Below are 24410 nucleotides of genomic sequence, written 5' to 3' on the forward strand. Positions count from 1 at the left end.
ACACCGTGAGTCCATCCAGCTAGAACAACATGTTTTAAATTTACTAATGTCCAAGAATTCATCCAACACAACTTTTCACTATGCATTTCAGAATCTAGAGTTTTATGATCTCTTCAGAAAGAAATTTAGCTAAATACGTTCCAATCAAAGATGATTGACAGAATTTTCTGAAAACACAGCAGAGGAGTAAAAGCAATTACAAACCTTTTAAAAGTCTATCCCTCTGCCATGCTATACATGGAAAAAAAAATACATACATAAAACCATAATTCTCTCTACAGAAGTCATTTAAAATCCACCCTCACATTATTAATTTAGGAAAGTATTAGGAAAAAATACAGCTGCACAAGAAACCATCTTATTCACCATTAAGAGGAGTGGTTTCTGAATGCTCCCTAGCTAGCAGTCTGTCTGTCTGTCTCTCACTTTCCTTGGCTCTCTCTCCTCCCTTGAGAGTCACAGTTCTCTTTCTTAATGTCTACCGTTACTGCACTGTAGTACTGTAGTGACCTGAGAAACTACCCAATAAGCCACCCACATCCTGAGAAATACATCTTTTCTTTAAAATAGTGTTTTCATGACTCAGGGTAGGAAAAAAAAAAGTACCCATGAGTCTAGCAGTGAGTAACAGAATTTCCAGGGGAGGTTTTAGCCTCATGTACAGAGCATTGAAAAAGCAAAACTCCAAAGCAACAAACCTGTGTATTTATGCATAACATCTCCAACAGGAACAAACTGATCACAGATGAGAAAGAAGATGAAAAAACCTCAAAGACATCTTCCTAAAGAGAGTCCAGCCCTGAAGTGATCTCAGAGCTGACAGACCCCTCCTAGGCAGACACAAACTTCTGGAGAAAGTTTCTACTCTTCTCAATTCTGTCCTCAGACCAAACTCCAAGAATAACCACAAGAAACCCGAGAGAGCAGGCAGCACCCACAGCTGGCCTTTGGAAGTGTACCTTTTTTCAAGAACAGGTCTTTAAACGGGGCCTCCTTCAGTGTGCTGTTGTTCAGGTGGTCAGTGGACATAATCGAGTCCTCTGTAAGGGGGGGGTCCAACCGTGACACAGCCCTCCCCAGTTCAAAGCATCCCTTCAGCCTCAGACGATCTCCTCTCCAGACAGCTCAGAGCTGCAGTTATAGCCAGCGTGGGGTGTGAGAGAGAGAGAGTGTGTGTGTGTGAGTGTGTATGTGTTTCTGTCTGTCTCTCTCTCTACTGTATCAGCGGGGCCCAGCCCAGGTGCTAGACTCAAATGCTGTGGCTCTGACCGCAGACTGTGGCTACCAATTACCAACTGCTGTCCACAGAAATCAGGAGCTCTGTGGCAGGAAGCTGATGGTGTCACAGAGGAGATAACAAGTCCAGGGTCTCAAATCCTGAGAGCAGCTTAACACCCGTGTTGTATACAGCAATATATAGCAATGATTAGCCTGCATTTCTCGTATTTGGCCTCACATGGGACATGTTACACACACACATGAGCAGAATGCAGCTCGACAGATCCTCTTGTTCTATTACATTCAGTAATCTTTTTAACAGGCAAATATCAAACCAGACAAGGCAGAAAGGGGAAATCTGCAAATCTCAACACAATATTTCTTCCCTTGATCTCTGCTAGAAGCTTTCAGAGTTCGAGAAATGGAGAGAAAGAGCTTACCAAGGCAGCACGTGCAAACAGGCAGGGACGCTTAGCTACTCACGCTTCTCTGCTGTGGATCCAGCTTCAAGAGCACGTCCCAGCTTGAAGCGCCCACAGAGACCCTCACGCCAAGAGCCAGGCTGTGGGCTGTCCTCTGGGTCCTCCTCTCCCCAAAGTCTCTAACTGATGGGAGCAGCTCGCATGGCTCTCACAGCTAAGCTCAGTCCTGGCAACTAACAAAGTCACAACCACAGCAGGAAACATTCATAGCTTTTCTTCCCTTCCGCTTTCCCTTCTCTGTTAGCTCTGCCCCTTTCCTCTTCTCATTCTCTCCCCACCTCTTTCTTTCTCTCCCCACTCCCTATTCTCATCATTATTTCTCAATGTATGGTAGCACACATATACCACAGAGACTACTATAAAGTCAGGACTCTCAACCCTACTATGCAGTTTTAGTCTACAAGGTTCAGAAATTAGAGAGAAGAATCCTCGGTAGTGAGAAAAGGCAATTCAAACACTAAAGCAGAGACATATCTCAGGAGGGTGCTTTTTCCTGGTTCATTTTGTGCATGCACAGTGCCTTTTTCCTCAGAGGTCTAAACAGTTTGTTTCATACGTGGGTAAAACATCTCTGGTGCATTCTGATGCCCTGGGGCTGTGTGAAGAGACTTATGAGAAGGCTGCACGTCTGTCGCAGCACTTTTCAGAAAAAAATCACTGTGTGACCACAGTGAAAAGGGCAGCATGCTACGGTAATATTGCAAATAACCCCAGCCACAAGCACTGCTCTGTGCCTAAAATAGCCTTTGTTTTTCCTTATTTAGGGTAAATAGCAGTGACACGTGTGCCATGATAATAGTTTGGCTGTAAGAGGAGTTGTCAAAGCAAAACTAAACTCTGTTGGTTACTACCAGCATTAGAAACGAGGACAGTTACGTCAGCAGCCAGTCCCTGCTGTGGGACCCAGTGCGTCACCTGAGGCCAAGAGCAGTGTCTGGGCTTGATGGCACTGTGGGTCCCCAGGTTGGCCAGAAGACATCACTATTTCATGTTCTAATTACTGGGGGCTGGAGCAGAAAGGGAGAAAAGAATCATCAAGGAGATTTTTCAGAGATTTCATATGGATAAAAGAAATGGGAATTTCAGCAGGAAAATTAACAGTTTGCACGTGCCAATCAAGACAGCCTGATTTTTCTTGAGCAATTTCCAAATTAAAACATAACTCCCCTCTCTTGTGTTATATTTTTCCCCAGTTTCTTCTCAGAGTCACACAGCTGGGTGGACGAAGGGGAAGCAGCTCAGGAGATTGGGCTTGGGTGCAGTCACCAAGCGCAGGGAATCCTCCTCAGAGAAGAGCTTGCTTCAGAAAGCGTTAGCGAGTGCTCCCATTTCAAGCTGGCCTCACTGGTCTTGCGCTCTCCCTTGTCCCTGCAGCCCTGGGGTCCTTGCGATCTAGGGATAGCACTTTCTGGTCAGTTTAGTCAGGGTGACATGATCGCTCTGAAATCAAGCCCTTAAAGAGGAATATTCACAAGATCTCATATGACTGTCATGCATGTCTGTTTTTGAAAATTAGGGATTTAGTCAACATTATAGGATCTGAAAATCTGTTTTGTTGTTTGCTAATGGATATCTGCATTTTTAAATGGCTGCAAATAGTCCACTTTGGGGTTTAACATTATTTAATATGCATTTTTCATGTATCAAAAAATCAACATATTTTTTCATTTTTAATGGCTGCAGGATATTCCACTCTGCCTTAACACACTTATTTTGTTTGGGTGCTTCCTTATCACTGAGCATTTGGGTCATGGGAGTCAATCTTAATTAACCTCCTGTTCCATTCTGTTTAATCATTCTCACTGTTTGATCTGCTTAAAAACCACTTTAAAAGCCTCTGGCTTTACGGATGACAGTTTATTTTCAAAACATTGCCCACACCTCACACCAGACACACTGCTGGCTGGCATGTGTTCCTGTGGGATGTGTGCTGCCCTCCTGGCTGAGGGGAGTGTTCAATAGAGCCACCCAGTCTGTGTCTGACGTGTGCTCGCCATGCTGCCTGGTTAACGTGGGCATGTCACCACTCTTCAGCATTTGCTGAAGGGGTGTCCAGGCTAAGTCACCAGGTAGTGGTCTTAATCTTGTTCCTATTCGCTTTTAATTATCAGCCTGAGGAGGATGCTTCAGGAAGACAGCACAGAGGTCAGACCGTGATCCAGGGGTTCAGGCCCTGATAAACATCACATTCTAGCTGACCCTGACAGTATGTGGATTACTGGGGCTTTTTAATTGATAGGTACCAATATTTCTTTTCCCTGAATCCAGGGAAAATGGCAGCACACACAACAGAAGGGTGTGGGAAGAGACTAATTTGCTGAACAGAAACACATAAGTAGGAAAGTGTAAAAACATTTGCATTCTAGAACTCTTTCCTCCCTCATTGTCTTTAAATATGCATCTTTAAAATGATGCCCTACAGGCTGATTTTACTAAGGTAAGTTTTGTGTAGTTAATGAAATATCACAAAGCGGTACGAGATTTCTCTGTGTACAGCAGAAGCCTTGAAAATGGTGCAAGGAAGGGTCACCTAAGACGGACATTTTCTTAAGAGTCTGTTGATAGCAACATGGACGTAAACGGCTTCTGTCTTCACAAGCTCACTCTACCAACATTTTCAAGGTTTCCTCTATAAAAGTCTTCAGTTCATTAATTCATCTGACAAATATTCACTAAGCAGCTACAGTCCTCAGGAGGAAACACACTGGACCTTCGATGTAATCTGACAGAGAAGCATTTATTGCAGGATTGCGCTCGTCTTAGGTTCCACCTGCAGGATTGAATAAGCTCTAATGATTGGCTTCCAGCCAGGATCTGAATATGACAAGTAGAGGTGACTGGGAGTATCTAAGACCTGAATGGCCAAAAGAGGCAGCACAGGGCAGGGATTTTAGCTCGGGGGCTACTCATTAGCTTCAGAAAAAGTCTTTGGGTGGTAGAGGGGTGCTCTGCTAAACCAGCATCTCTCTCTGTCACGTATAACCTGGATAGCATCCAGCCTGGTCCAATCCTCCGATTTAATCACCACAGGCCTCTAGGTCATGCCCTGCTGTCTCTTCCTCATGTACTCCTGCCCTCAAAGGTTATCCCACTCACAACAGAAATTTTCACAGACAAAGATCATTTGGAGAGTTAGGAATACCTTTACAATGGTCACACAGCAGAAAATTAGCATCTATAAAGCATTTCTATAGATCTACTGCTATGTTCTAGGCACTTTCAGGCACTGTATAGCTTTTCTCTTCATACCAACTCTGTGAGGCACATGTCCTTATTCCCTCTTCAAAGAGAAAGGAGCTGAGGCTCAGAGCGGATGAGTATTTTGTCCAACGTCAAATGGCTGCTAAGAGGCAGGATGGGAGTTGGAACCCTGGGCAGTCCGACTTGGAAGCTCCTACCCACCCCTCCATCATTCTGCTCAATCAGCGGTGAATTTAGAATTATCCAACAACCAACAAACCAAAGTCCCCTGAAACTAACCAAAAGACGTTAGCAGATCAGTACATTTGGATTGTTTTTAGCCTAATTGTCTGATTTCTTTTGGGCACTAACTTGCAAATTCATGTTAAAGATTCTATATCTCTACATGATGCCAGAAGCTCTTGGAGCCATTTTATGTCTCATGTGCCTGTTAATGAACTCCTGTTAAGAATCGATGGCCCCCACCATCACAAATTCCCACGCTTTGAAGTCTATGACTATGCTGTAAAATTCTGCTCTGAGATGAAGTTTTCCACATAAAAATTAAGCCCTGGAATTTGATCTTTAGAAAACAAAACAGTACATTTTAAGTAAATTTGCTATGCTTAACGTCATGAATGAGGATTTTAAAAGAACACAAACTTTATGTTCCTGTAGACTCAAAACGTAGCAATAGTTTATTTGATATTTGTAGAGATTAGCCTATAGCAAGGAATAATTTACTAATTGCTTAAAAAATTGCAACACAGAGAGGTTTTTATGTAGAAATGTGAATGCTCTGCATGTGCTCCAATCACAGGGCTTGCTACTCCACCATTTGGTAGAAACGTCAGCAAATTTAAAAATACACGACATGATGGAGCTAGCAAGCTGACAAGGTGGATTAAACACTTATTGAATACATAGTCTAAATTAAATAGCCTAAAAATAGCTTCCTAATATGCAACAATACTCCCTGTATTAACAGACTGTGGAGTTTATCTTACACATTATCTATGCCACTACAGTATTTTTTTCCTCTAATGAGAAAAAAAGAATTACGTATTATTCTGCGTTTATGGTGGTATAGATTTTTATAATGGCTAAGATACTCCATCCTAAGTGGGTTATACACCTTTGAAAACTGCAGTTACTCTCAGGCCCCAGAAGGAAATGGAAGGCAGTATAAAGTTTTTATAGTGGCTAAATTCAGGGCCAGTTAGGCCTAAGTTTGGCTTCCAGTCCTGCCATCTGACTGTGTCAGCTTGAGCTAAGCCCCCTCTCCTCTGTAAAATGAAGCTAAGAATATCTATATCTTAGATGGTGGTCGGAGGACGAAATAAAACAACACATCCAACGCTTGTACTCCAAGTGTGGTTCAAGGACCAGCAGCATTAGCATCACCTGGCAACTGGTTAGAAATGCAGGATCTTAGATCCTGTGCCTGACTTACTGAAACCAGAACCTGCATTTAAACAAAATCCCCAGGTGATTCATCTGCATATCAACGTTTCTTCTGAAATTTTGGTCTAATCCAAACTCCTCATTTGGATTAAATTAGCAAACCTTGGGCTCTGAGAATCTGTGATTTGTGCACACCACACAGAGGAAATGAGAGTAGAATCCAGGTCTCCTGCTTTGGCTCCAAGCAACTGCTACTTAACAATAATTTTAAAGAACGGTACTCAGCATGCAGGTGTTAGTGTGTACATGTGTGTAAAATCATAATACTGTTCTCCTGGGCTAAGGGCAGGGTCCAGTACCACAGGGCAGGTGTTTCCTGCTGTCCTCCCACCTGTGCTGATGGGCGTTACTCATCCATCCACACCCTTTAGGAGAAGTAGTAGGGGCTGACGGTGTTGTCAGGGCTCATGAGAATGGTGAAGCTAATCAGCTTATGTTAACAGAGTCTCTGGTGTCAGAATACAATTGCTAGGGTATTTGGCATTTTTCATAAGAACTCCAGAAGTCCCTCAGGATTTCTGCTTACCATATGTTAAGAAAGAACTCCAATTTTGCCTTGGGGAAAAACTCAAGTGCCATGAGCAGACTCTTCTTAAAGACCAAGTTATGAAGATGCCATGGGTTGGCTCATCCCTGTAAACCTGGCCTGGCTCTCTCAACATCCTCCCCAGTCTCCCTGCTCCCTAAGAGAGCCAGATGCCAGGAAAGTAGAGTCCTGCCACTGGAGATTTCCAGAAATAGCATTCCACTTCTGTTGCATGTGTTCTGCTAGTGGTCAGCTCCTGGCTGATTTACTGGATTTTAATACTTAAAATATTCAATGTAGTTATTCAGAAAAATATTTTACTTTGCTTTTTAGATATGTTACATTTCTCAATTTCACCCAAAAGCTAGGAGGCTGAATAACCTTCACAAGTCATCCTATTTCTGAGTAGACCATAAAAGATGAGGCTGAAGGTGTTTGTAACTCAGATCCTAGATACTACTATTCTAATTCCTAGTGCTTAACTCCTTAAAAACTTTAACTGCCCCTTGAAAGATAGAAACCCCACTTTCAATAGCCCTATGCTCCAGGCAAACATTATGCACTCTTGTATACATACAGTATGTGGCACACATATGTGGCATTCATATTTGGTGTGTGTTGTTGCTAAATTACTGAACGACACTGTGATTGTTATCCTTGAGGATTCTAAGACAATGGTCCCTTTGCGATCGCAAGCATTTCTTAGATGATCTGAATGTGAAGGAGAGATGCATGCTATGGTCTCTGAAGCTCTTGTTATAAATTCTAGGATGTGTGCAGATAGTTTTGATACCTTTAGGCTCCTGGCTTTGGCAAAAGCATTAATTTCTTCAAATGTTGAGATAAAGTCACAGCACATTCCAGGGTTTTAGTTACTGTATTAGAGCATATACTAACAGCATATACTTTGGCCTAGAAAAATCATAGGTCAAAAATCCAAGTTAATCCCAAATCACATGAAATCTATATAACTATATTCCATTTTCATCTTTGGCACTTTAAGACTAGCTTAGCACAAATATGCTTTAAAAACAGGAATCACCGCTGTCTAGTATCAGATCACCTTTGAAAACATGAGGTCAATCCTCATTTATGTCAGTTCCAGAGCTGAGCACTTACCATGTGCCAGTCACTGTGAGGGAACAGAGGATACAAAGAAAGCCAGGACTGGTCCTTATCCATGACCATCTCTAGTTCATGTCCTAAGCAAGAGCTAGCAAAGTAGTGAGAACAGTATGACTCAGTGCAACACCCACCAGAGTGCTCAGCACGGAGCAGGTGAATGAATGAATGGGGGTCTGGTAGGAGCATACAGGAAGAGCGCTTAACTTAAATAATAACAGTAATAACAGCTACCACTTATATAGTACTTACTATGTGCCAGGCAGTATTCTATTTAAGTAAGCCATTTAATCCTTACAAGTAACCATATGAGATGAGTACAGATCTTCTTAAACTTATGATGGGGTTATGTCCCCATATACCCATCGTAAATTGAAAACATTGTAAGTTGAAAAAGAATTTAACATACCTACTCTACCAAAGATCATAGCTTAGCCTAGCCTACCTTAAATGAGCTCAGAACACGTACATTAACCTACAGTTGGGCAAAATCATCTAACACAAAGCCTATTTTATAATCAAGTGTTGAATAGCTCACGTAACTTATTGAATACTGTACTGACAATGAAAACCAGAATGGTTGTATGGGTACAGGATGATTTATGGGTTGTTTACCCTCGTGATGGCGTGGCTGACTGGGAGCTGTGGCTCACTGTAGCTGCCCAGCATCATGAGAGAGTATTGTACTGCATATTGCTGGCTCAGAAATAGATCAAAAATCAAACTTCAAAGTACAGTTTCTACTGGATGCATATCACTTTCGCACCATCCTAAAGTTGAAAAATCGTTAAGTCGAACCATGGTAAGTCGTGGACCATCTGTACTAGTTATCATCCCAGTCTCACAGATGAGAGAACCGAAGTACTGAGAGGTTATGTGACTTGCCCAACGTTACAGAGCTAGTAAGTGGCAGTGCCAGGACTTGAACCAGGAAGTCGCACTCTAAAATCTCCTCCTAACCACTCATCAGGCTAACTCTAAAAGTGGCAGGTCCAAGGATGACCCCTGAGCCAAATCCTATTTTTAGAATGGCCTTGATCTACAAGTCCCATTTAAAAGATTCAAGGAATTACTTCTCTGAGACCAAGTCTCTTGGAAGGGCTGGCAGTGCAGAGACCATTTAACTCCACCATCCAAGAAGGAAGTCTTCACATCTCAGAGAAGACACTGTTGGAAGCAAACTTAATTGTACTTTTGGGCAATTTTCCTTTATGTTAAACTAAACCTGTCTTTTTTTAATCCCTTTCCTTTTCTTGAGCTCTGAAAAGATGAAGTGGCTGGTTCCATACTGATAGCATAAAAAGAGAAATGAAAATAAATTTAAATATTTATTAAAAGGTCATTTTTAAACCCATTATGATGTCAGTCAGATTTCTTCATTTAAAATGAGGAATATTTATACATATGCGATGAAATCATCACATGGAAACAAAAAGAATTTACGTGCACACATGAGGCCCCTGCTTAACCAGAGATAATGAAGATCAACTGGGCTTTATGAGGACATCTTACCACCATGAAACAGACAAAAAACCAAAATGGTTAGGAGAGCAGACACTCACTCGCTCAAAAAGCCTGAGAGTGCCTTCTACATGGATAAGGATAAATGTGGTCCTGTTTTGATTAAAAGTGACCTTATTCAAGTCTGTTATTCTCAACAATAAACACCCAAATTAGGAAAGCAAAAGAATACAGTAAAATAAAGTAGCAACAATAAAAATGTTTGGACTTTTCACAGGAAGAATGGTTTTCTGTCAGAAACTCACTTAATTTTGGTTATACAAATAAAACCGAATTTTTCAAAATTTAAAGGGCTAGAAATGGTAATATTGCAAATGTCTTTATAATTTTTTTTTCTGTAACATACCTTACAGAAAAACTTTCAAAAACTGTCTATTAACCATTTAATCCTCTTTGAGGCAGAAATCCTATTGGTCACACCTTCTCTTCTTGGTGATTTTTACCTCAAACAGATAAAAAAGCAAATGGAGAATCTTGATGGAATTTTAGAGAAACGGCTTATAGGTCTCAGGCTACAGATTCTCTCTGTAGTCGTTGCGCCTAGAACACTGCAACATTAGCTCCTCTTGGTGCGATCTACTGCTGGTCAGGAGACCCAGTGCCAGTGCCATCTCTACTGCTACCTGAGAGTGACATACCACTGCTCAGTCCTCAGATGTCCTCTCACTTAATTTTTGGGACCAAACCCCAGTGTTCTGCACACTTCAATCCTTCAAGTCCCACCCTTAGGATTCTTAAAATATCTGCATTCCCCACTTGTACTACTGTTTACTTAATATCGATTTTTAATGGGACTTCAAATTATTTTTAGAAAATTTTAACCTCTCCTGAGCAACAATATCCATGAAATCATAGGTCTGATATGCTAGGGATTTTAAATAAAATACTATCTTTAGCTAAGTATATTATTAAAAAATCACATAATAAAATTAAATTTGAATACAATCTCTAATACCAATTATAAAATATAAAGAAAATTTTCTTACTGTTCACCCATTTTTTAAAAAGCTTGCTCTATAATGTAGTTTCAATCAATTATATAAGGAAAACATGATTTATCTACATATATGTTATGGTGTGTTTGAAATTGAACATACTTAAAATATATTATGGGAAATCCACTTCAAGAATAGTGGGGTAAGGAGCTCTATGGATCTGCTTCCCAGGAAAACAAATTTAACTGGTAAAAATTATTAAAAAATAACTATTTAAAGTCTATGAAAATTATACAAAAGGCATAAAGAAAATTAAGAAATATTTAGGAGTAAGTTAAACCTAAAGCAAGAAGAAGGAGAGAAATAATAAAGATTAGAGAAGAAAATAAAGTAATCAACGGGAAAACAGAGAAAATCAACAAAACCAAAATTTGGTTCTTTGAAAAGATCAACAAAATTGACAAATCTTTAGTAGATTGACAAAGAAAAAAAGACTCAAATTACTAAAACAGGAATGAAAGAGACAACATCAGTACCTATCTTACTAAATATAAAAAGAATTATAACGGAATAATATAAACAACTGTATGCCAACAAATTAGATAACTTAGATAAAATGGAAAAGTTCCTGGAAAGGCACTAACTATCAAAACTTACTCAAGAAGAAATAGAAAATCTGAACAGACTTCTAACAAGTAAAGAGACTGAGTTAGTAATTTTATAACTTCCCACAAAGAAAGCCCAGGCCCAAAGGGCTTTATTGGTGAATTTTACCAAACATTTTCACAGATTCTTCCAAAAAATAAAAAAGAACACTTCCCAACTCATCCTATGAAGTTAATATTATCCCGATAACAAACTCAGACCTCGCAAGAACAAAAAAATTACAGACCAATATCTCTTATTAAATTAGATACAAAGATCCTCAACAACATACTAGCAAACTGAACTCAGTAATATATAAAAAGGCTCATGCATCATCACCAACTGGGATTTATTCCAAAACTACAAGGTTGGTTTAACATCCAAAAATCCATTAAAGTAATACACAATATAAATAAAATATTCTTCTATTCAACATTTTAACATAGGTTTTAGCCAGGAAAATTAAGCAACAAAAAGAAATAAAAGGAACCAAGATTGAAAAGAAAGAAGTAAAGCTATCTCTATTCACAGATGACACAATCTGGTACATAGAAACTTCTAAAGAATCTACCAAAAAATTACTAAAACTAATAAATAAATCCATTGAGACTGCAGGATATAAGTTCAACAGACAAAAGCCAAACCTATTTCTATTCACTAGCAATAAACACCTCAAAAGTGATATTAAAAAAACAATTTCATTTTCAACAGCATCAAAAAGAAGAAAATACTCAGGGATAAAGCTAACAAAAGAAGCGTAAAACTTACTCCGTTTCAATTGCAAAACATCATTGAAAGAAATCAAGGAAGACCTAAATAAATAGACTATCCTCCACACTCATGGATTGGAAGACAATGGTACTAAGATGCCAGTAATTCACAAACTGATCTACAAATTTAACATAATCTCTATCAAAATCCCAGTTGGGTTTTTTTCAGAAATTGAGCAAGCTGATCCTAAAATTTATATAGAAATTCAAGGGACCTGGAATTGCCTAAAGAAGTAATCAACCAATGTGCTACTGGCATCAGGCTAAGTATTATCAATGAAATAGAATTGAGAGTCCAGAAATAAACCCTCACATTTACAGTCAGTTCATTTTTGACAAAACTGCCACGACCAATCACTGGAGAAGAAGAGTCTTTTCAACAAATGGTAATTGGAAACTGGATATCAACAGGCAGAAAAAATGAAGTTAGATATCTTCCTTATACCATATACAAAAATTAACTCAAAATGGATTATAGATCTAAATGTAAGAACTAAAACTATAAAACTCTTAGAAGAAAACATAGGAGTAAATTTTCGTGATCTTTAATTAGTCAAAGCCTTCTTAGTTACCCCACCAAAAGCCCAAGCAACAAAAGAAAAAGAGACATATTGGACTTTATTAAAATTAAAAACTTTTGTGGTTCGAAGGATGCCATCAAGGAAAAGTAAAAAGACAACCCACGGAATGAGAGAAAATTTTTACAAATCATATATCTGATAAGGGACTTATATCTAGAACATATAAAGAACGTTTACAACTCATTAATAAAAAGACAACCCAATTAAAAAATGGGCAAAGGATCTGAATAGATAGTTCTCCAAAGAAGATATACAAGTGGCCAACAAGCATATGAAAAGATGCTCAGCATTATTAGACATCAGGGAAATGCAAATCAACACCACAATGAGATTCTACTTTACACCCACTAGGATGGCTATCAAAAGACTGATAATAACAAGTGTTGGTAAGAACATGGAGAAATGGAACCCTCACACATTGTTGATGGGAATGTGAAATGGTGCAGCTGCTGTGGAAAACTGTCTGGCAGTTCCTCACAAAGTTAAACATACCACTACTATACGACCCAGCAATTCCACTCTAGGTGTATACCCAAGAGAAATGAAAACATATGTTCACACAAAAACTTGTACACAAATGTTCACAGCAGTAACATTCATAATAGCCAAAAAGTGGAAACAATTCAAATGTCCATCAACAGGTGAATGGATAAACAAAATGTGGCATATCCACAGAATGGATAAAAGTCATAAAAAGAAATGAAGTACTGATCCATGCTATCACGTGGATAAACCTTGAAAACATCATGCTAAGTAAAAGAAGCCTGTCATGAAAGACACATATTATATGACTCCATTTATATGAAACGTCCAAAATAAGCAAATCTATAGAGACAAAAGTGGATTAGTATTTGTCTAGAGCTGGGAGTGTGGGAGAAAATGAGGATGACTGTTAATGGGTATGAGGTTTCTTTGTGGAGTGACAAAAATGTTCTAAATTTAGATTGTGGTGATGGTTGCACAACTATGAATATACTAAAAACTACTGAATTGTACACTTTAAATGGGAGGAATTGTATGTCATGTGAATTATATATCAATAAAGCTGGTATAATAAAAAACTATGAAATGAAATTGTTTTATGATATTAATAATTAATAGTTGCTTTTACTGATCTTTATAATTTTTGTCTTTCCACCCTTAGTAATCAACGGATTTGTTTTTCGTAATATTTATGTTTTGTACCACCATTTGTAAGCACCCTTCTAGGTATGGATAATCTTTATTCTCAATAAATATAAAATTAGCCTGAATATAATTATCAATATATTTTTCCTCTTTAACATTAAATTTTGAAAAGCCAGAAATATCTATCAGAATAATGAAACATAGAGACTTGGGCAAGACTACATTGAGATAAATTTGCAGAGTGATTATAACTTTTTAATCTCACCACTAGTATTACCACATTAGAGTTCCTTGGTTAACCAGTGGTCCATAATGCGTATAAATTAGAATAAGGACAAGTTGAACCTATAGTGGTCAGAATCACGTTGATGGGTGGCAGTGTTAGCTGAGTGGCAGACCCACAGAGGGCCTGAGCCAGGAGCCGTCTCCTCTAAGCTCCGCTCCCACCAGGCGAGCTCATGGGCACACACTCCTGCTGCACTCACAGTGCTGTTCCTCACAGCACTGCTTCGGAGACACAGATTCTCTCCAGGATGCTGACACATGCTGTATGTAAGCTGTAGTTCCAGGTGTGCACATATGAATGTACGCACTTGCTAAATGAGGATGGTAATGGAAAATCAGAATATAAGAAAGTTCAAGAGGAAAAGAAAAATTTAAAAAGGCTGCCCAGTGCTCTCAATCCCATACTCCTCAGCACTCCCTCCTCCATTCCTAAACCACAGGTCAGACACCTAGGTGCAGGCTAGGCTTCCCTGCTACAAATGATCACAGAACATCTCCTGTGTAACCACCACTGTGCAAAGCACTCTGAGAAAAGAAGAGAAATCCACACCGAGGTCAGCTCATAAAAGCCTCACAATTTTGCTGAGGAAACAAGACCGGGCCAAAAAAAAAGCAATTAGAAAAATTTTAAATAATATTATTATTTTGCAAATGCTCTTCATAAATTTAAAAATGCTTCTACAGGTAGAGGCAATCAAATTTTAAAATGTGAAAGTCAGATAATAAATTCATAAGAAATTACTAGAACCTGAATCGCTTCACCATGTTTTGGGTTTCTTCCACACTCCAACTGGGAACCAGGACTTCTAGAAGAAACTACAAACTCCTTCTAAAACATTTGCAGATTGTAAATTTTATTTTTTCATGCCTCTGCTTCTCATCTCAGATTTCCAAGAGTTAAAGGCAACATTAAAAACTAAATGAATTACAAGATTCATTATGCTGCTTTGGAAAAAATCATACCTACACTCTTTGTGCATGATATTTCCTTAAAAGAGTTAAAATCCTGGTTGACAACAAAGCGCCAAGCCTACTAAGTTTATAAATAATAATATTTCCTATACTCTCTACACCAAATAATATTCATTCTTTGGCCTACAGCAGATCTTTCCATACGGCTCTGTAAGACAGACAGGTCTATATTTCCCTAATCATGATGTTACCCTTTTCTTGGCCTTCAGAGAGAAGAGATGCTGTGCATTGTTATTCAAGCCATGGGTCACAATCCATTAGGGCAGTCAGTGCAATAGAATGCAACCAGCATTTGAAGAAAGAGTAGAACAGAAAATATCAGAGTATAAATAGTAAGGATAAGCAATGTGAGAAGGTTTGTTTGGGCTCTGCATGTATGTGTCTGTGTTTGCACTGGGTTGTGATATAAGATGTATTTCTCAATGTAGGTCAGGTTTAAAAAAGTTTGAAAGGCACTGGTTGAAAAAGTAACTGACTATTCAAATATTTCATTTTTCCCCATTTAACAAGGTAAATCATCTTCTTCCATAAAACTCCATCCTTCATTGGGAACATACTAGCAATACACTAAAATGAAGGACTAATGAAGGTCCTTTTAAAGTTTGTGGTTGCAATTCAGAAGACTAACACACGCACACCAGGGTGGTGTCCTTCCAGTTGGAGGTCTCGGGCTGGAACCCGATCCGCTACCTGTGAATTGTATGACTCTGGATTAGTCACATAACCTTCCTTAGCCCCAGTTTCTTCTTCATCACCCCTAAATGCCCTATTTAATCATAAAGATAAAATGAAACAATATGTGTGTAAGTGGCATACAATTAAAAAGCATGTATTATTGGCCACATTTACAAGTAACAGCTGAATTCTATATTGCCTCCATTGCTCACAATCCTTGAATCCAACTCTGCATATATTCTTTAGAGCAGCGGTTTGCAAGTGGCTGCAGATTTTATCACCTGGGTATTTTACAAATACCAATGCGTAGGCCTCATCTCAGACTGGCTAAATCAGAAGTCTCAGAGGTAGGCTTAGGCATCTGTAATTCTTAAAGCTCCCCAGGTGAGTTTAGTGTGTAGCCAGGGTTAAAAATCAATGTCCTACACTGGATCACTGCACAGAATTTATTTTTAAATTCTGTCTGCTGTCTTCCTCTCTCTATATATAGACAGACAGGTGCGTGTACACACACATGTCTTTTTGGAGTACATTCCTTCATATTGAGGCTGACTTCAGGAAGAAACAAAAAACTAAGGCTGATTTACTTAACCTCTTCCTTCCTATTCTAATTACCCTGTGATATTAAATGTGAAACTCAAAATCTTTGACACCAAAACAGATTGTATAATAAAAGTCTTTAATTAAGTTAGACAAATTATTACTTTGGATATTCTCTAGGAAATCCTCAAAGAGGTTTTATTTACATGGCATTATTTTAAAATTATTGAGAGAGAGAAGTGGAATTCTACAGTGACCAAACAGAGCACAAGATCTGAATTTTGTTTTTCTTCTTCTGAATATTTTGACTGTTTAAAGACAGTAAGAAACATCTGAAAACAAAAGCACCAAGAATTCCAGTCAGAAGACAGGTACCAGCCTGAAGGCCACTAACTCACTCTGTTCTGCTGCTTCTTTTCCATTTGATTATAATGAGATCTCTGGATTAAAAATAATAAGTTGGTCTTTGAGACTAATTTTAAATGTAAGATGCTTTATAAATTAAAAAACCCAAAGTCAGAGTCAATCTCCAGTGCAAGCGATCAGCAAGTACTCACTGAGCTTTTAATGTGTTTGCTGGTCTAGTGGATACAGGAAGGACAAGTCACGAAGTAGGCTCTCTTTGGGTCTAGAGGCTAATCGTGTACATCAAACAAGACAGGGCCTGGTTGGCCAGAACTCCAAGACAGGTTAAATTGTTTGTAGAGATCATAAACGTTGTAGATTTTAAGAAGAAAAGAAATCAGTGAGGACTGTGGCAGAGGAGGCCTTTGGGAAGGATGGATGCTCCAGGGACATGTAAATTCTGAATACACAACTCAGAACATACAAGAAGTGGCATGCCCCAGACATGTGATGTTTCAGATTCTGGGTCATTTTGATTTCCTGCTACACATGAGTGGGCTTTCAACAGACGACCACACATACACCCTCTCACTTTCTCAGTACCTTCCTGGTGTCTTTCCCTATTTGCTTTATGTTTTATTGTTGTAGGAAAGGCCAGCACCTCAAGCAGTTAGGTATTTTCTCCTCTGTCTTCCACTCCTTTTGCTTATTTACTCCCCTCCACCACACCTTTACCCCATTTACTTCACCCAGACTTTCCTTAATTCTCCAGGCACTTTCCCTTTTCTCCTAAACCCCTCTTCTTCCTTCTCTGAGTTTCTTCTCTCCCTTTTGACTTTTTGTTTCTTTCTACCTTCACTATGTGAATTCTGCAATCTAAGTCTAGTTATGTTTGTGGCAACCCTGGATGTAATGACACTACCGGGGGGAAAGACAGACCAAGGTGAGGCTAGAAGCAGCTGCAAAAGTCTGGGTAACAGAACTATGGGTTCTGTTAGAGACAGAGCCAGAGACAACCATCATCCCTCTGCCAGCTACCTTGACTCAACTCTTTCTCGACTCTGGAGTACGTGCAAGAGGGCATGGCTGTAGTGCCACAGTCCATCCCCAAGAAAAACATCAAAGCAAGCTAGGCTGTCAGAAAAGCCGATGAGAATAACACCAGAAACTTTGATTAAAATATAAGAAATATGGCTTATGCAAACTCTCTCTCGGTCTCCACCAAGGATTTACAAACAAAAACAAACACCTTAAGTCTTGTTGGACGAAGCTGAGCTGTCGTGGGGTGGGGCAGGGGGTGGTTCTTTTCTACATCTCAGGAGCCACCACACACACGTGGACAAAAATCCAAGCAGAGGAGGGCAGCCTGCAGTGGCATCAAACTGTTGTTTCACTGCCTTTCTCCTACCACAGATTATTTAAACAGATTAAAAGATTCTGGAGGCAGGAACTAAAAACAAAAGAAAAAAGATGACAGGTGATAATTTAGCTGAGCTTCCTGAGTGCGCAAACAGCTGAACGAGGACACCATAAACCACAAAATCGATGTTGCTGGATTCTAGGATTAGGGAAGCATTACTTCTAAAATAGGGTCCAGATAGTTCCAAGAAACCAGCGGTGATCATATATATTTTTTTTGGTGAAGAGATTGTGCTGATAGCACAAGAACAAATCAGTCCTAGAGGCAGTAGGTCTAAAAAATGTTTTCCAAAATTGAAGCTGCTTATGGAAAATACCACGTGAGTCTGCTGCAAACCAAACCATGGGGAGAAATATGTGCCTTTTTTTCCTTCATGTGGTGAGGTAACAACCAGATATGTTATACTTTTCTTAAAAAATTCTAAGAAAAGGGAAGAAACCTAAATCTTAAAAATAATGCATCATTTTGACAATATATTTGAAAATATATTCCTTATTGGAGGCCCATTTGTGAATCTATTTTTAATATTCTACTTGAAAAATAAAAGATAATAATCCAAACATTTTCAGGAAATGGAGAAATCAATATATAGACTTGTTTCTCAGGCCTCCAAAAATTACTTTATCTATAAAATACCTGTGTAAAAATGTATAGCTCCAACTGGTTCATTCAGAGTAGAGAAGCCCAAAATGATATTGAAAAGGGGAAGAAAAAGAAAGCACCTGCCAGGGGTGTAAGAGAAGGCACAGGTGCATCCCCAAACACAGTGACACCACCTCTAGTGTAAATGTCAATCAAGACTGAGTCTATCTTTTCACAGCATTTCCATAAAGCTTCTCAAAATTTCACTGGGCTGAAAGGAAAGGAAATTATTCTTATAAGAGTATTATTTCATAGACAAATGATGTCAGACCATGTTCTCCTCAGGAACCTAGAAAATGATGCAACCCTTATAAAAAAGCTTTCTGGATTCCATATGTGAGGTGTTCCGTGAGCCTAAAACAAAGAAATTATTGGTAACTTAAAGGACAGCCATCCAATTTACATGAAAGAGATCCAAGATGAGCTATTATTATTTACACTTATTTTAGGATTAAATTTTTAAGGTTGAAAATAATCCTGTTTTTTGTAAACACTGCAAAGCTAAAGAAACAGACAAAGGATTCGACATGAGTAAACAGGATCATGAAGGAGTAAAGGCCTGATCGTAAACAACAGTTCTTAAATACCGGAGAAAAATAATCCCACTCTGTACCTGGCCAGGGCATTGGCCCTAGAAAGGATCCAAGAACCTACAAATCTGTACAAAGATCCAGCTATCCAAGAGAGAGGTTACTCTGCAAAACCTACTATCACAGGTCTACTAGAGATGGGAAAGAGGTCTTGTAAGTATAGGGAAAAGTAACTGGAATTGTCTACCCTTCTGTGTCTTGAAATGTCATCCCATTAAACTAAGCATGGACCCAGGAATTAGCAGGTCCTCAATTTATCCCTGAAAGTGGGCTTAGGGTGAACACGGGTTTTCTATGAAGGATGCTGAATGGTTGGCTGTTCTCAATAAAGGCCAGGACAGTGTGTTTCTCATATTTCCTGCATCTAGCACAGTGCTTGCTACCTGGTAAGCATTCAATAAATATTTGCAAAATATATGATCATGAGACTACCTAACACAGATAGAATTCTAAAGCGTGATGCCTAGGGCAGTGTTTCTCAAATGTGGTTCCTGGACCAGCAGCATTAGCATGACCTGGGAATGTGTTAGAAATGCACATTTTCAGGCCCATATCATATCTACTGAATCAGAAACTCTGGGTCTGGGGCCAAAAATCTGTGTTTCATGGAGTCCTCCAGGAGATTCTAACACACACTAGAGTTTGAGAACTGCTGGCTTGGGAAGTGGTGGCATTTCAAGAGTGAAAATCTCCAAGAAGAAAATGAATATACACATAATGTTTTGATATTTTCAACTTCCTGGGCAATCTGAATTCTCTAGATCTTTCATTCCCATGACTCTGGACTTGCAATCCCTTTTGTCTTTTTGAGTGGATGTAGTGTAATGTTACAGGGACACATTCACAAATAGGTCCACTCTAAATTTTTAGGCATCCAGACTGTTTCAAGATTGACTTACTGAAAGTTAAATCCTTGAATATTTCAGCGTGCATTTGTGAGTGCACACAAGTGCGTATGAGTGTGCAGGTGTATTGTAAATTAATATAGAATCAGAAAGTGTACAGTATCTTCAACTCACCCATTCAGAAAAAACTGTATGATAGGAAACAATTTCCTGAAAGGGACCTTGTAAAATCACAATCTTGTCAAGTGCTCTCTGATTTCTGATGAGAACAAAAAGAAACCAACGCTGTTTGAGAACAGAGCCTTGGGGAAGCCTTTGTTAACTCAAGACAGGCTTCCCCTATTTTGCCAACTAGGGTCTCTTTCTGATGTAGTAGTTTTAGTTATTTTGTTTTTAGAAATCTACTATTTTAAATTAATATTGTGACTGAATCAATTGCTTCTCTCTTTAACATCTCTCATTTCTGCTCATTTCACATGAAGGTCTAATTTCTTCAAGAATTCCACTGACAATGATAAATATGTAGACCATTCTGTATTTTGAATTTCCTCCTTAATTTCTATTTTGACTCATTAAATTTCATCTGCAATGGAGAATCTAGAACCTCTAGCCATATTAATTAAAATGATTATTTAAAAAAAAAGAATATGAGTCAAAATAACTTAACGATCAAAAGAAAACCCTACTTCTGATCACATTGTGCCCTCCCCCTACTGTTCCCTGCATGTTACTTTGGCTGAGGGAATTAAGTTCCTCTTTATATCATTTCAAAACCAACATGAATGTCACAGAAAAGCTAAGGTTAGGAAGGCATTTAGATGCTAGAGGAGGTAATGATAAATAATGCATGGGGAGAAAAAAGTAGCTTTCTACTTTTAATTCTCCTACTTGTATTTTATAAAGCAACTGGCCAGTTCATCTCTAGTAGTTACTCTACTACATTTCATAACATTTTCATGAAACTGTGTCTTTTACATAGTTTTTTCTTTTTTTTTGAGGAAGATTAGCCCTGAGCTAACTACTGACAATCCTCCTCTTTTTGCTGAGGAAGACTGGCCCTGAGCTAACATACATGCCTATCTTCCTCCACTTTATATGCAGGACACCTACCACAGCATGGCTTTTTGCCAAGCGGTGCCATGTCTGCACCCGGGATCTGAACTAGCAAACCCCGGGCCTCCGAGAAGCGGAACGTGCAAACTTAACTGCTGCGCCACCGGGCCAGCCCCTACACGGTTTTTCATTCTGTTATATCTGAAGGATACAGAAAGCAACCACCTATTTAAGCCCTAGCAGGTAAATCTGACAAACTCCCTGCCCTGGCTTCCACGTCAGGCAGACAAATGGATAATGTGCGACTGAGAACTTTTTGAGAAAGTAAACTTTTTCTTATCTGATGTCATACTGCAAACTTCCTAGTTGAAATCTATAGCTTTAAGAACACTGAAATGAAACATAAAAGCATTTTCTCTATGTTCTAGGTTTGAAAATAATTCTCCTTAGCTGATGTTCTTACTTCCTCTCCTTACTTTGCATTGTCTGTTTCACCTGAGCTCAAGTGATCTTCTTTTTTTTTAATAATAATAGAGGTCAAAGCCACAAGAAATGAGATACTACTTAATATCTCGGTAGGGAAGGAGAGAGAAGCGGAGAGAGAGGAGGGGAAGAGACTGTACGGGTGTGTATTTCAGGGCTCTGAGGCTTCCCCTACAATGAGACAACCGCTATCATAAAATCTGACTTCATTTGGCCTATAAGAGAAAAAAGACAAAATGCTACCTGTGACTCAGAGCCCTTCTCAGTTTCTATTCTTTACAAGGTACTTTTTTCAGCTCCCAGATTACAGTAATTTTTGCCTTAAGGAGTTTACCACACTTTCAACTTTCATTCACTTCAATTCATCAGTTATTCAGGTATTAGCTAGCTTGTGCATTACAAAATATTTTTGATCAGCTTCTTTAAGGGAAGAAGCAGGGGAAATCTGAGGGTTTGGTGGACAAATTCATTTAGGAGGAAGTAAATTTGCAGGTATTAGTTAATTTACAGTTCCCCATTTGATTTGTCCCCCTGACTTGGTATAAATTTGAGATATTTTTCTTCCAACATAGGGCTTATTATTATTACCGGGAATCTGCAATCTCCATATAACGTAACACCAGTCTATGTTAAGTAACAGATATTTTGGTTGATGTAGCAATTGTGCTTGCATTTGGAGAGAGTGTGGGAGAGCAGTTGTCTGCATCAGTAAAATGCATCACTAAAATTAAATGTTTTAATTTTCCTAATAGGCTTCAAAGGAGGAGGGAAATCAAATGTGCTTTTGAAAGATAATCTCCTGGAAGAGGAAGTCTGTATACAGACTTAATCAAATCTGGGGCAGAAGTTATGTTGCCAAAATTACTAATCATCAAAATGACCCTTTGTGCTCATTACTAAGTGTGGATACCCTTCACCTGGAGCAAGCTGCTAATCCCCATAGTCAGGCATAATCTGTTTCTTTTCTCCTTTCTTTACCTCGACATTAAAGGCTTAGAAAAGACCCTTTTTAAAAACAAAACCCAGAAGGCACTGTTATTTACCACCAAAGATAATAAATTAATGCAGCTTACAGCATTTATGCCAAAATAAAGAGAGCTGGTAACAGATTTGTTCCTGATGCATTAGAAATGAGCCCGCGTGACAAACTCCTGTTCTGTCTCCAGTGAAGCTGATGTACTGACTAGACAGGTAGATATTAGGTACTCAGGCTGTCTGGGTGCTATGGAAATCACGCCGAGAGCATTTGACCATCAGCAATGGGGCCAGACAAGCATGAGGCTCATTCTTATTCCAGCCAGGAAAGGGCCCTTGTTTGCATTGGCCTTTTCACTGAAAGGCTGCCATATTTGTCAGCTCAGACATGTTAAGATAGGCTCTGTCCTCATTATCTAATATTTCACCAGGCAGTAAAACCAAAGGATAAGGACAACCTAAGTGCCCATGTGGGCAGGAAAGCTTGAGTGCCGTCAGGCCCAGCACAAAGCCTGAAGCCTGGACAAGAGGAAGTCTACAGCAGAAGTTAATCACTTCATTTCAAAGGAAAGCTCTGAGGGATTTCAACAAACAATTATGATTTATCCTGGTTATATAATGAATCAGGAGACAGATGCTAAGGCACTTACTGCAGTATTATCCTCAGACATGTTCTTTATTTTCTTCCCCACTACATACTCTTAACTTAAATTTAATATAAATTAAACAGAATTAAAAGAAGTGGAGATATGCAACCATTGGTCTAGCGTTATTGAAGAATGGGTATGAGGAGAGATCACTTTTGCAGCCATTCCTCCACCTAGCTACCCAATGATCCATCCATTTATTAAAGCTTCATGAGTACCAGGCACAGTGCTAGTCACTGATGAGAACAAAATGGATAAGTTCCTGTTCTCAGAGAAGCCTGGACTTGCTGGGGGTGGGAGAGGGAATAAACTGATAGTTACAAACCAGTTGGCAAGGACTGTAACACAGATATTACAACCCACAACAGAAAAGGATATGAAGTACCTAGCCAGTGGGAGGAAGAGAGAGCTGGGAGAAGGCTTCCTGGTGGAGGTTAAAAGATAAGTAACAATTAGCTAGATGAAAGAGGGAGGGGGGAAGGAGACAGGATTCCAAAGGAGAGAGACCACCATGAGACAAAGGCTTAGAGACGACAAAGAGCATGGTGTGTCTGGGGCAACCCTAAGCAATGTGATGTGGCCAGAGCATTACGACAAAGAAGGCAAAGGAGGTGGGTACAGATTCCAGATCCTGGGGATAGGGGGAGCTACTGAAGAGCGTGGGGTTATATGATTCAATATCAACCGAGCTCTGTGGAAAATGGGCTCTTTGGGAAATGGATCAGAGGAGGACAGGGAGATAGGTTAACAACCTCTTCAAGGGAGGAGGCGATGAAGCCGTGAGCCATGGGCACAGCGGGTAGAGTAGCAGGCCATGGAAATACACAGGAAGAACAATGATAGGACTCAGGGGGAAAGGAAGAAGCAAGTGTCAAAAAGGACTCCCAGTTGTCAAAGAATGGCATAAAGTGGCTACAAGTTCAATTCTCTTCACTCTGAGCGTAACATTTATTAAGGCAAATAACACACCGGAATTGTGGAACTCAGAGGAGTCCCCAAAGAAAGCCAAAGGCAAAGCCAGAAAACAATGACAAACTATGCCAGCAAGGCTACAAGGTAGCAGTACCCTGCCTCAGGGTGTGATCTGTTCGAGGACTTCTGTGACAGCAGAGATAGTACCCACAACAACGACTCAAGCAGTCCTTGGCACATGGTGCACACCCCAAAACTATTTATTAAGTGAATAAATAAATGAAAATCACACCAATGTTAAGCCATCTGGCCTCTTACTCTGTGTATCTTGGGGAAAATAATAATGTCTCTTAAAATCTAGTTTCTCAGTTGAAAGTAGTTATAAAAATGTCCCCCTAAATATCTTAAGGGCCAAACTACTGTCTTTCTTTTTGGAACTCTAATAAAATTTACT

At 39.3% G+C, this 24410-nt stretch overlaps 1 protein-coding gene across 50 annotated transcripts in view; it reads right to left on the minus strand.

Annotated features, from left to right (window-relative positions):
• LDLRAD4 (low density lipoprotein receptor class A domain containing 4) overlaps positions 1 to 24410 on the minus strand; it is a 427148-nt gene that overhangs the window by 37023 nt on the left and 365715 nt on the right. The window contains exon 1 of one of the 50 annotated variants that reach the window (XM_070629555.1): positions 1702 to 1971. The exons of 47 other annotated variants lie outside the window; for them this stretch is intronic. Coding sequence is in view for 1 of the 3 variants with exons in the window: in XM_008526332.2 (XP_008524554.1) it covers positions 960 to 1029 (70 nt within the window). In the remaining 2 variants the exon portion in view is untranslated. Of the gene's footprint in view, positions 1 to 959; positions 1224 to 1658; positions 1972 to 24410 lie in introns of those variants that run through there. 2 more of the 50 variants (XM_070629556.1, XM_008526332.2) reach the window with 2 other exon arrangements.

This window comes from Equus przewalskii, chromosome 7 (assembly GCF_037783145.1).
Source record: "Equus przewalskii isolate Varuska chromosome 7, EquPr2, whole genome shotgun sequence".
Classification (NCBI taxonomy): Eukaryota; Metazoa; Chordata; class Mammalia; order Perissodactyla; family Equidae; genus Equus; species Equus przewalskii.